This window comes from Lates calcarifer, linkage group LG20, assembly GCF_001640805.2.
Source record: "Lates calcarifer isolate ASB-BC8 linkage group LG20, TLL_Latcal_v3, whole genome shotgun sequence".
Classification (NCBI taxonomy): Eukaryota; Metazoa; Chordata; class Actinopteri; family Centropomidae; genus Lates; species Lates calcarifer.
This window is the reverse complement of record NC_066852.1, coordinates 11,497,529-11,510,676: the sequence shown is the minus strand read 5'-3', so window position 1 is coordinate 11,510,676 and position 13,148 is coordinate 11,497,529. Positions and strand designations below refer to the sequence as shown.

Genomic DNA, 13,148 nt, shown 5'->3' with positions numbered 1-13,148 from the left:
TAAAAACATCAAACACCCTCCCATACACAAATACAAACCTGAAAAAAGCTTAAGCCGTGTTACTCAGTGTCCATTGATAGCGCAGGTGTCAAAATTGCAGACACTTTTGCTTCTTTGCCAGTAGATGGTGACAGGTCGACTTAAAGTGCTGTTCCTGTTGCTCTCTTTGCCTCTAGGGGGCGCATGTTGAGTTGGAAGTATGGGTCTGAAACTGGTTGTGCACGGACAAAACTGTTGAGTCTGTCCATTGTTCTCTCATGTTGATGTTACTGTGTTAGTGGTATGCTTAAAGTCTTTTCTCTCTCTGTCTCAGAACAGTCCCAGGCGGAGAGGTCAAACTCCATCGCCGTGGCTGGAGCTGTGATGGGCGCGGTTCTTGCCCTCTTCCTCATCGCAGTCTTCATCATTGTGATCCTCACTGCTCGCAAGGCCCCGCCGCCAGCCTTCACCGATAAAGTGTAAGTGTGACAAATAATTCATGCTGCGGAACATGCTCGGCTGGTTAATTAATGACACTATACCTCGCGAGGTTGACTGAAGCCCGTCGGTAGGTTCAGGGAGTTTCTCCTTACTCCTGCTGAGAGAGCTGCAGCGGTGCGCACCCTGGAGCAGGGAGGCTGCGGGACAAGGTTGAGGGGTGGCAGATAATTGCTGTCTTGGCAGCAAGCCCTTGTCCTATTTTGTTCCGTCTGCTCCTATAGTGCACCAGCACTCATGTTAATGTTAGAGCAAAGAAGAATAACTTTGAGGTTAAATTATTTACAGAAGAAGCTGGGTCACACTCAGCCAGAGTCCTGCGACTGACATTAAATTCCTTGTTTATGTGTGTGTACATGTGTATGCGCCGGTTTGCTCTTTGTTTTGTCCGTCTCTGTTGTGTCTGTTCTAAATATCTGTTACAGATGGTAGATTTCAGGAATGAAAAGGGGCTTTTATGTCTTCTCCTGCACAAGGATAAAACCTCAGGGTTTACTCTGATTGACTCTGCTTCTATTTAACATTAAAGTCGGCATAGCAACATAAACGTCTACTTTATGTGTCCAATACTGCTGATCCCACCCCTTACATACAAATCATTATTATGAACCTGTGGACCATATCTGCAAGGTTGCAGGTTGATCCCCTCATCCATCCTTGTTAGAGTGTCATTGTGCATGCTCACTCCAGGGAAACAGCTAAGTGCATCAAGCATATCTCTGTGTAGCTAATGGTTAAATAAATGTAATTCCTGTAGTATTTTACTCAGGCTGATAAATCCTCACAAAACTCTTCTTTAATGCCAACTGAAAATAAGTCAATGATGTATGAAAATGGGACTGAATCTGGTTGGATAAGAAGTACAAGCTTACAGTTGGGAAGTACAAAGCAAAGAGCTGATTATCAATTGATTATTATTGTTAAGTCTAAACTGTTTCTAATATCTCAAATGCTTTCTCATTGTCCTAAATAAATCAGTCAGTCAAGAAGTCATGAACAACAACATTTGTTTCCTTGCTCAAAACATATTCACCTTTTAAAAAAAAAAATTGCGTCCTAATTTCAGTGGCAGTGCCCTCTTCAGGGAAATTTGAAAGACACTTACAGTGCATGCATCAGACTGAGTTTCAAACCGGCTGATTATGTAACAGCGCTGGTGAAAATAGCCCACCTACAGTTACTGCTGACTGTCTGAACACCGGCAGAAAACAGCATGCAGAAACAGAGGTGGAAAATACTCAACATTTGTGCGCGGGTGTGGGCCCTGCATCGCAGCACTGACACTACAGGGCAGTGTATCCAGCCATGTGTTGCTCCCATGGTCAGTGCCATGACAAACTCAGCATCTTAAGTGTGACCGTGGCTGGAAGTCCCGGTGGGATGACAGGGAGGGGCGGACGCAGGCCTCACCCCTCTCCTTCATCACACCCAGACGTGAGTGTATAGGACAGCAGGTCACTGGGAGCACTAACTGTAATCTCTTACCACTTCTCATCTGAAGTATGAAAGAGAAGCACGGCATCAAGTGATATACAGTGCTAGAAAAATCAATGCCTGTCATGACATCGTTTTATGAATGGCCAAGGTCAGTTTCCAGGTTTCAGTTTAGTAGTGGACGGGGATTTCAATAGATGAGAGAATGACTCAGGCTTCAGCATCTTACAGGGATTTAGAGGAACAGCTGTCAGAAATCTTCTGATGTACTGTTATGTATGAAAGTCCATCACCCTTATACCCATGTTGTCAGATATCCTATATAAACACTGTTGATTTTGGTATGACGTCATTAATATCACTGTATACTACTGCTTAAAGGAATACTCCACTGATTTAGTACTGTATTTCCATTAAAGTTGGTGGACTTGCAGGAGACAGATTTTAAGAAATAATGATCAAAATCGATACAGCAGAGATCGAAATATGCTGACGTTTATGTTTTAAATTTGTATTCTTCAAGTCCAACTCAAGATAACCTGGATGATGTCACCATGACATCATCAGGGTTGTTTTCTCAGACTTTAAAAAGTCATTGCAACTTTGTCCAGTCATTGGTTGTCCAGTCATTCTGCTTCTTTTTAAATAAGAATCATTTGTTCATTTTGCATCTGTGAAAACTAAAACCTCCGGTCATTGCAACTTTTTGTTTCCTCTCTCTTCTTCTAAAGGATTGACCTTCCTCCGACACACAAGCCGCCTCCTCCCTACTCTGAGAGAGTGCCTGCCGTCCCTCTGGGTGTCCACGCGTCACAAGTGGCCTGGCTCTGTCAGGTAAACTCCCCACGTCCCTGGTGTCATTGCATTTAGGTCTATCTGAATCATCACTTACTCGTCTCTACAAAGGAAACATTAAAACTTAGTGAGCTAATGATGAGCACTGAGTCACTACAGGACGTAATTACAACCTGCTGTCTGACGTCATCTGTTTTTATTAAGCTGGAGGCCTAATGGCTGTACTCATTTACTATGTAGGATAGTTTAAATTTTAATTGTGTTCCAAGCCTGTACTTTTTCGGTCTCACGCGAAAAGATGCCCAAAGGAAAAAAATATTCCTTTCTCTTCTCACAATCTAATCTTGAGGCTCTGACATAAGAATTTTTATGTTTTCTTTGACCTATAGACTCGCAGGGCAGAGCGCAGGTACGAGCTGACTGACGGGCAGCAACCACCCACAACGAGGCCGGGACCGCCGGGAACACAAAGCCCCACCCAGCAGCTGTCCCGCCTGGAGTGGGTATGTCATCAGAGTGGGACAGACCGGGTGTACATCAACCACCGTGAACACTATGTGTGACAGACATCTTGAGTTCAGGCCACCAAGCAGCTGGCAGTCATTCACTCTGTCACTCTGTACGGGCTTCACCTTAGCCACTGAGACATCAAGGGCGACTTCTCTGTTTGCAGGAAGTTTTTACACATTTTCATCATCTTTTACACCATCTTGTATAAATATTATGTCTCAAAGGAATGATACACATTTCGGAGTAATACGTTTATTTGCTTTCTTGCTGAGAGTTGGATGAGATGATTTATCTGATGTCCGAAATATGAAGCCATGGTTAGCTAGGAAACTACATGGTACTTCTTAACTCTTTGTCAGTTACCTGGCAACCAAGAAATAGCCCACAAACAACAAATTGTGGTTTTTACACTTCTGTTTCTCCCCTGTATGCTAAGCTAAGCTAAATAACTGCTGGCTGCAGCTTGATAGTTCATGCACAAACATGGCAGGAGTATCAGTCCTCTTATCTAACAATCTGCATTGAAGTGTATTTCCTAAAATGTCAGAATACTCCTTTAATTCTTTTTCCCTTTCTAATTTTTGTTTTGCAGATGTATTTATCAGTATTCAGTGTTAAATATCACTTAGGATACAATGGTGAGGCTTTAGACATCACATGACCAAGAGAGTAAAACTCACATTATCTGCCACCTAATGAGTATGTGCAGTATTCTCTCTTTTAAATGTCGATAGGTCGTGGTTATTCACCAAAATCCTACTGCTATTTCCTTTTCCCCTGTCAGAGAGGGTACCAAGACACATAAATCTGAGACTCTGTATTTTCAGGCATATCACCAGACCATACCGCGCCAGATCCGAACTGCTGAGGTCCACTGAGACCAAATGTACTAACTGCAACACAGACCATGAAGGGATTAATTAAGGTGTTTCTGTCCCAGGTCTGTGATTTGCTGTTGTAATGGTATGACACTATGCTTTTTGGCAGCAGAAACTGTAGATTTGTAAATGTGTAAATGTAGCCTCAGTGTCAGTGTAATTATGCAGAGTCATAATCTACTAATCAGGGAAACAGTAATATGAGACATTACTGATGTCAGTGTTTTATATATATTGTAGAAAAACACACTATGTGTAAACTAAGGGAAATGTGGCTCCTGTAAAATGTGTCTGACTTTTATAGTGAAGATCTGAAGAACTAGCTGTTTTAAGTGCCATATTTACATATTCAGGGTATTCCCTCTGAATATATTCAGTAGTATGATGTAGTGATTAGACAGTTGTGAGCTGTTTTCTTGCCTGATTTATGTATTAAATTAAATTGCAACCATATGCAAGTGGCCTAACAGTGAAAAGCCATCATCTGTCCTCACTCTGAAACATCACAAATCGCATGCAAGGACTAACAAATGAAAGAAAAACAGAGTAACCAATCTTCCAAACTGCTGTGTAAAATCAGATAGCTCTGCATGAGGGCGTTCAATAACCGTCTAAAAGTAAACAGCCGAAGAGACGGAAGCTCTGAGTCATCACATGTGGAAACAAGAGAAGAAGCCCTTGAAGATTTGAAAGAGTTTGAATTGACGTGTTGAGGGTTTTTGAGAAAAATTCATCTCAAGGTCACAGTCACATTGTATCCACTGTGATTCTCACATGAGGAGGGGGAGGAAAAAAAGCTGTTTTTATTGCCAGGAACATTTTGTGTAGGTGAAGCAGTGTTTGTGTTGGAGAAGCCGAAGCTCACGTTGTATTGACACCACACTGACGGTGAAAATGTTTGTCAGGATTGATTTATTTCTTCAGATCAGTCAGAGCTCTGGGTTTCTCCGCTGACGCGAGAAAGGGTGTAGCTGACACTTTCCAAGAGCGACACCTAGTGGTCAAATCTGTCAGTGCAGCCCCCGCTGTCATGTCAGGTATCACTGAAAATGTGTGAAGTAAACGAGACCCTCAGCTGCTATGCATTGATGGGAAGTTTAAGGTGGAGGAAGTGTATAGTTTTATTATAGTTTTATAATTAAGCTGGAGTTGGATTAAACAATATGAACTGGGATATGTTGCTTTGTAATGCTAATTTAGACAAAAGAGTTTATCGTTATTTAAAAAATAGATAATATGATTATAAAGACAAGAAGTCGTGACATATTTTCCAGCTATAAAATGAGTATAAACATACTGACTCATACTGACTGTGTCCTGTGAGGCAGCTCACTGACATTTTGCCACGTTATCATATTTGTCTCTTTAAATTACCCTCTGTTGTTTTGCCACATGTGAGCCTTTAGCTTTGGGTATAATCAGCTTGATGAGCTTCAGTGGTTAGTTTGTCTATACTGATTTACACATGAGCAGTAGACCTTTTATCACTGAAGACATTTAGACATGGAGTAGAGAAACTAAAAATATAAATAATAAAATTAATTATGTCTGAATTCCATTCAGCTTCTTCAGTTTCAGTCCCTGTAATGTGCATGTTGGCTCAGGATGTAATGTTAGTCACATCACTGTTAATAAAGTTAGTACAGTCAACAGATAACAAAGTGATTAAGGTCTAGTTCTGGGGGTGCTAAGCAAACTCACCTTCTCACCTTTTTAGTAAATAACTTTTTTATTAGGGAGCAATATAAGAATAGGAAAAAAACAATAAAAAAAAACCATAAATACCTATAGACATAAGTAAACCCAAAACAAAGGATAACAGTGACAACTGTAACAGTCCATGCCTAGACGCCACTTCCACATCAACAGCCAAAACAGGCAGTAAACTGATAATGTACTGTTACTAATATTGCTTTTAAAAGGTGAACTGGTTTGACAGTAAAATGTTAATTTTTTGTCGTTAAAGGGTCGATTCGCCCAAATAGCACACTTTTTTCACTTGAATAAGAAAATTAGTATTTTGGGTGTACTGATCTTTTTATTTTTCATTACATACTGAAACTACTAAAGCCCTCTTTGCCCATTGTAACAGCAGGGGTCCAAATGCTGTTTAAACCCGGGATCATAATGTGAAATTACAGTAAATAACTTAAGCTCATTAAGACATGTTAGTATGAGTGCAGTTTCATTTTAAGTTCTGAAACACCGACCACGTGGTCACCGACATTAATCTGACATACAGCTCGCCGGCTAAACAGCTGCGCTGAAATAACTGCTTACAGTTTACTGGCTCAGGTTTGGCAGTGAAAACCACACAGTTGTCTAGAATAAAGGAAAAGTCCACCCAAAATTGAAACTTTTGCCATCATTTAGTTTTGTCAGCTTTGTAATCCTTGCCCAAGCTGGTGCAACACCCAACCCTCATCTATCCATAACCATTCGTTGGTCTTTCAGCTGATGTCACAGTTTGCAGAGGTGATACGACTCGAGGGTGGAGAGAAATTAGGTGAAGTTTAAATGTCCACAACTGAAGGTCACAACTGAAGTGTCGTCAATTACAGTTTTAGTCAAAGGTTCATCATTGACTAATGAACACTTTCTCAAATTGTTTGGCTGATTTGGAAAATGTTGACATGAGGTCGTGCAGGCAACCACCTGTATTGTAAGTATGAAATTGTGGACTGACATGAATATCAAAAAGGTGCCACAGGTGTAATCTGCATTGTTCCTTTCAGGATGTGGAGCTTTCCCAGGAAATTCTTGAAACAAGTGAAATTACATTGGATGAGGTCTGAGTATGAAATTTAATGGCTGCCTAAAGTGGATATTTTGTATTTAGCAGTGACCTTCATCTCCTTGTCAAACTGCCCCCTCAAGCACTTTTTTCTTCTCAGGCTGTCAGCAGAGTGTTGTGACGTTGCTTGGTTTGTTTTTGGAAGTGAGACATGGCCTTGAAAGATGAGTCTATTTAGTGTCTCAGCCCTTCATTAAAGTAACTGGCTTTTTCTCTAATGCCTGATGGTGACGATAACTCTTTTACAAACAGTATAAAATCTGTAGGTTGTGGTTCGATGGCAGTTTATGGTGCAACTCATTCACACAATTATGCAGCTAAAACAGGGTAGAGATGGTTTGTCCTCATTAAGATAATAATAGTTATATAGTGATGTAAGAAAAGTGAAAACAAATAAAAATAAACTGATAGCAATTCATTGCTCCAAAACCAACTGAGAGAAAACTTAATGTATAATCAGTGTTTTTATATTTTTGTGACTACATGGGTTGTTGTCACCCAACTCTGCAATTGCCCTAACTTCTATGAAGCAATTGAACATCTTTCAGCTTGTTTTTTTTTTTTTTTTTGGTTTTATAGCACTCGACTTGACAGTTTTGGCTCACTCTCGCTGCTCTCACAGCTTTGGTTCGGTGGGTTACTGTTACCAGCAAAGTAAAAAGTTGCTCTTCAGCTGCAGGACAGTTGAAGTTCCTCTCACGTGTTAGGAGTTGCAACACTTTATATCTTTTAACTGCCCCAAGAGCAGCAGAAAGTCACAGTTTGTACCTGATTAAATGCGATTTACATGTCAACAGTGCTCTCGTCATCTCTCATATAAGTCTCATTAAAGTTGTAAGCAGCTGCTGCTTAGAAAGCTTTTGCTGATACTTCAATGTAGCGAGCCCAAAACTATTAATGTTAATTAATGGCGGGTGAAGTTCATGTCAGTTTTATTCTATTCAACTAAAAATAAATAATTCTAACTAATGAAAGCAGCAATAATGCTCCATTACTTTGTCATGAATAATTCTGCAGCTCAACAGGAACACAGTGCTCACCAGTTATGTAAAAATAGACTTGATATTGAAGGGAGGGAAAACTGTAATATTCTGTACTGTCCCTGTTTGGTGTAGATGACTGTGTGAACTGGTTACACTAAACACTGCCAACAAAGCATCTCTGTAAATAAAATTCCTCTCCTCATACACTTCCCCTTCCTGTCCTTGAGTGAATGGCAGCTTTGTTTCAGCTGTCACGATCAATTAAATCTTGCTCCCGTAAACAAACATGGCGGTGCAGAAATGGAAATGAGCAGCCCCTCCAGCGGGCCCCACAGAAGATGTACCATTCCAACATTTTCCAAATCCCAAATCCTGAGTGCTTTCTCAACATGTAACAAAACAAGTTACTTTGACTTGGCTTTCTGTTTGGGGGCAGCTACAGCAATGGATCCAGGTTTTGGGGCAGGTGCAGGAGCAGGAGAGGATCTCACTGAATCATACAGACTGAGGCACCTGCGACAAAACACGGGCGTCACATCACTAGACACAATTCAGAAAAGATGAAAAAGAACTGAAACACGTTTATGTTTTCTTAGCATGAACAGTGTAGAAAGAGCAGGTTACTTACAGGTTTTTGATTTTCTTTACAAAAGCTTTGACGGCTCTAACCACCCTCCTTATCCGCACCTGTCACCAGAATGACAGATGGGTCAGTGAATTCAGTCTCCAAGAAAATAACATTTGTGTCTTCAGCAGAGTTGATATGATACTGTCATGTAGTTAATCACTTGCAGAAGTTTTTTTTAGTCTCATGCTCCATGTCTACATACACAATGCTGTCTTTCTGCTTGAGTAAATACATGCAGTTTTGTGATGTCATTGAAAAGTGACCTAATTCTGGATTTCGGCCCAGTATACACCATCTCACCTGCTGCTTTTTGTACAACAGAGGAAGAGAGAAAATAGCGATCACAGCTGTGAAACAAGCACAAAGGACAAAAGAATAGTTTAGAAGTATTATTTGAATGACCAGTGCAAGACTTTTACTGAAATTATTTAGCTAATAAGATACTGTAACTCTTAGGACACTATTACAACCCTAGAAGGCTTTGGATGTGGGATACAGGGTGTTGCATCACATTCACACACTGTGTCTGTGTGAAAAGATTAGGAGGCAGCAGTGGATGTGTGTAATGATTTCAGCTCACCAGTTATGATCAGAGTCAGTCCGTTGGCTAGGACGCCGACATAGGTCAACAGATACAGGAGCACAACGAACTGAGGGAAGGGAAACAGAGAAACAGTGTGATTTATTTACATTTGATAGGTACTTCCTGTATTGTAAAAAGAGCTGACCATGACCACATTCCTGTCTGACACAGTGTCAACCATCAGCGGCATCTCATTTTTTCAACCATACAACTTTAAGCTTTGTGCTGTTCACATGTTAACCTTGTCATATTCTCGGACCTTAATAGAGTCGATCATGCTGTCAATGAAAAGGAGGCGCTTGATCTCTGTGACGGCAAATGCAATCAGTAGCACCACCTCCTCCACCAGCATCACCGTGTCCTTATCTGTCAGAGAGCTGTCGTAATCCAGATATGACCTGGGAGCAGACACATAAACACACAATTAGAGAAACAACAAGCTGTGCACATTTACCACATTAGAAGGCTGAAGTGAGGCAAGTCAACTGAGGCTCTACATTTAATCAAAAGTGCGAGGTGATTGAAAGTTTGAACCCATAGAGAGCAGAGCAGCAGCATTTTTCTGCCGTAGAAGTTCCAGTGTGTGCCAGACTCACTGGAAGGGGTGCACCCCAGGGTTCCAGCGCAGCAGCTCCAACAGCTTATAGTAGAGACGGAGAGAGAAGGTGACACACATGACACCCAGACAGATGTGGGAGAGCACGGTGATGGTGCTGAGCTGGAACAGGCTGACCAGACAGACCACGAGTCCCGTGAAGACCACGCAGGTCTTCCTCATGTTCCGCCAGTACACCAGATCCACAACTACCAAAAACAGTTAGATGAGTTACACTTAATGAGTGATGGACAGAAGGGAAGGGCTATATTTGAGGGAATCTGTTAACTTTGTAGACCATCTCCATGCTCAGTTAGATAAGGTACTTTATTTTTCATAATGATGTTAACCCAACAGATGCTTGTTTTTGAATGTGGTGGTAACTTTTGTGAAAAGAGGTCACCGCAAGGTTTAAGAGTGCCTCTGAAGCAGCTGTTTTACTCGGTGACAACTTGATAATACCTTGGGGTATCACATAAATAGATGACAGTGAACAGGGAAGTGAATGTAACTAAATTGCAGTGGCCATGAAAAAGTGACAGAAAAGATGCCTCAGTGTGTGAGGGGAAAAAAACTGGGCCCATTTTTAGATTATAAAACACCTGGGACAAACAAAACAGTCTTATAGAGCATTCTCATTTAAGCAATATGCACATCCAACATAATTAGCCAGTGCCACGTCATCACAAGTCAGCTCTTGACTCTTCTGCTTTGCAGCAGTTAACATTTTTATGGCCCTTTTCTAAAGATGCTTAGACTTTGTTTCAGACGATTTCATATCAGTTTTCTAAAATTTTGTGAAAGAGCTGTCGCTTCAAAATGCAAGTGAGTGGATGTGGTTTGCAACATTCACTCTTCAACCAAACAACCTCAGGTCATCTTCTTCTTTTTTATTACAAACAAACCTGCTGCTGCTGACAGAAATGTGACACACATCCCTCCCTCTGTGCCAGAGAGGCCTCAGTTATATGAGAGGCAAAATGGAAAGTTAGTTAGAGTCAGTAAGAGGCTGGAGAAAGGATGACAGCGAGAAAACATCAAAACAACCAACAAAAATTACTCATCATTAGTTATTTCCTCATGTAAAAAAAGAAGATATTTTAGGAAAGAACCCATCTCAGAATGAATGTGTTGCTTTTAATAATGCACTTTGCACATTTCTGAATGAGTAAGAAATAAATGAATAAATATACTATGAGTCACAGTATGATATTAGATATTCAGACAACAAAACATCAGATTAGCCTCCTAACTCCAGCGTTAATGTCAAGATAATTATCTGATTAAAACAAATCCTCAAGAATTTTACACACAACAACAACAACTTGTTTTCCAGAAGACAATTTACAAGCAACAGAGTCATGCATTTACACACCATTAAACCAACAGCCCTGGTTTCATAATCAGTTTTCCAAACACTAAGGTTTTGTTATTTAATGGTAAATTTGGAAACTGGTGAGTCAGAAACAGAGACACTCATACTTATGCTGTTACACCTATGAAGTCATTTTCCAAGCCTGGCATAAACAAAACCTGACTCTTAATTCTAACTTCAATAACAACAGTAAAATAAAGTCTGAGAAATAGCCATAACAGAAAAACACATCAGTCTTCTTTTCTAATGGGACAATGAGAATGAAATAAACAACATTCAATCAGCAATAGGCTCTCATTTAGCTGAGTCCCATTCTGCCCATCTGTCCACCAAATGAAAGACATGTTGGACTCAGTATTTGACTTGCCATCCTGTCTGTGTTCACACCTGCCCAGCAGAGGAGAAAAATAAATTATCTCTCTCTCTCTTCCACCTGACAGCTGGACCCTGACTCTCTGACCAGTCTGCTCTGATTCACTTTTCTCAAAGCTGTCACCATTTCTTTCCTTACGTTTGGTGGCCATTTCAGCGGCGATCCTGCTCGCTCTCCTCTCTTCCTTTGCGCTTCCACTGTTGGCTTGTACTCCAGGCTTTTTTTGGCCACCCAAGCTCTGTCAGCAATATAAGGCCAGCCTGGCCTAATTTTATCCTGTATTGGATACCCCCTGTTTGGATTCACACACACACACAGAGGCACACACACACTCAAATTGGGAACCTGAGACATCAGCATGTACATGTCCCTCAGCTTTCAGAGACTGTCCTGCACCCAGAGATCTGCACATGCAGCCACGTTAGCCAGGAACAGTTTTTAACATCAAACTCATCAATAGTATGGATTAATAAGAACACAGTTGTTGTTAGTAAACCACTATCTCCACCAGCTGTATACTGCAGCATTAATCACAAACTAATTAATTTATAATAAAGCCTGCGTCATAACTAGAAACACAGCATATCCTAATAAAGAAGTGATTGCACGTAAGACAGATAGTAGACATTTTTCTGCCTGAGACTCAAGTAGTCTTTCATTCCAGCTTCTTGTAAGTGTCTCTGTCGATACCTCAGAGTCAGTCAGACCAAAACCACACAGACCTTACAGTCTCAGAATGCAACACTGTAACTCACACCATTAACTTATGTTACAAAGATACTTATGTTATCTTAGCTTATATCTTATCATTTGATCTTATCATTTAATCTCATCTTATTTTACCTTTTTTATTTTACCTCAAAGTATGTTGAGCACTAGAGAGATCAGTGATGTCATCCTGGCTATATATATATATATATATATATATATATATATATATATATATATGACTATTACTAGAAGCAGGCAATGCAGTAATGGGTTGGATAAATCAAATTTGACTTGAACATTTTTGGAGCTGCGAGCAGAAATGTTAATCTGCTTGTAGACTGTACCATGCCCACGTACCCACCGTTCATGTGGAGCACAAACAAACTCAAGAGGTTTGTTTCTATTTATTTCTATTGTGTATCTCTATGACAAGCTGTTTTTTTCCCGTACTGACATGTAACATGAAAACTGCCAAATAGCTGATCCATCTGTCTCCTCCTGGTCACAGTAACATGACTGACAGAGTGTCCGCTCCAAAATCAAAGTATGTTGAGTACTAGAGAGATCAGTGATGTCGTCCTGGCTGATTCATTTAATCAGTTGTTCAGGGAATGCTGCCAAACAAGTGATCATGTTTTGGTGACATGCATGTGTCATGGAAAACAAAAATCACATTCCTCTTTGCCTGTTTGTCTCTATAACAGGGACAAATTCCTTGGTCCTATAAAGATGGAAAAAATACAGATTTGTAGCTAACAATATTGTTTTCCATCTTAGTATAGACAGCATTTAAACAGAATACTGAATATTTTACACCCATGACTAATAACCACATGCAGTCTTTAACAAATGTTGCTTTACTGCTACAATCCCTGCAGTGGTACAGTACATGCACTGTCACCTTGTTTAATGTATAAAAGTGAAAAATCAGTTTTAAGAGATCTGTGTACATTATGAAAATAAGCCTTCTTTCCCCTGTGTCTCTTCTTCCCACTGTCAGCCGCACATTTTG

At 40.4% G+C, this 13,148-nt stretch overlaps 2 protein-coding genes across 2 annotated transcripts in view; one reads left to right on the top strand and one right to left on the bottom strand.

Annotated features, from left to right (window-relative positions):
* Nucleotides 1–7,689, top strand: part of nectin3b (nectin cell adhesion molecule 3b) — a 29,086-nt gene extending 21,397 nt beyond the window's left edge. The window contains exons 6-8 of the mRNA XM_018692281.2: nt 314–458; nt 2,643–2,745; nt 3,096–7,689. Of these exons, the coding sequence (XP_018547797.1) occupies nt 314–458; nt 2,643–2,745; nt 3,096–3,269 (422 nt within the window). The 3' untranslated portion in view covers nt 3,270–7,689. The remainder of the gene's footprint in view (nt 1–313; nt 459–2,642; nt 2,746–3,095) is intronic.
* On the bottom strand, nt 7,438–11,681 carry rtn2b (reticulon 2b). The gene is made up of 7 exons (XM_018692283.2): nt 11,564–11,681; nt 9,679–9,886; nt 9,342–9,480; nt 9,080–9,149; nt 8,800–8,846; nt 8,500–8,558; nt 7,438–8,384 (listed from the first exon to the last, which is right to left on the bottom strand). Exons 1-7 carry the CDS (start codon nt 11,574–11,576, stop codon nt 8,276–8,278), a joined length of 645 nt encoding a protein of 214 aa, XP_018547799.1. The 5' UTR covers nt 11,577–11,681; the 3' UTR covers nt 7,438–8,275.
* Between the last annotated feature and the right edge of the window lie 1,467 nt (nt 11,682–13,148).

Bases quoted from the DNA above. Each gene is read 5' to 3' on its own strand.
- rtn2b (XM_018692283.2), bottom strand. The intron at 9,481-9,678 runs GTGAGTCTGGCA...GTCTGCTCCCAG, and splicing joins CCTGGGGTGCACCCCTTCCA to GTCATATCTGGATTACGACA. The intron at 8,847-9,079 runs GTGAGCTGAAAT...CTTGTTTCACAG, and splicing joins ACTGACTCTGATCATAACTG to CTGTGATCGCTATTTTCTCT.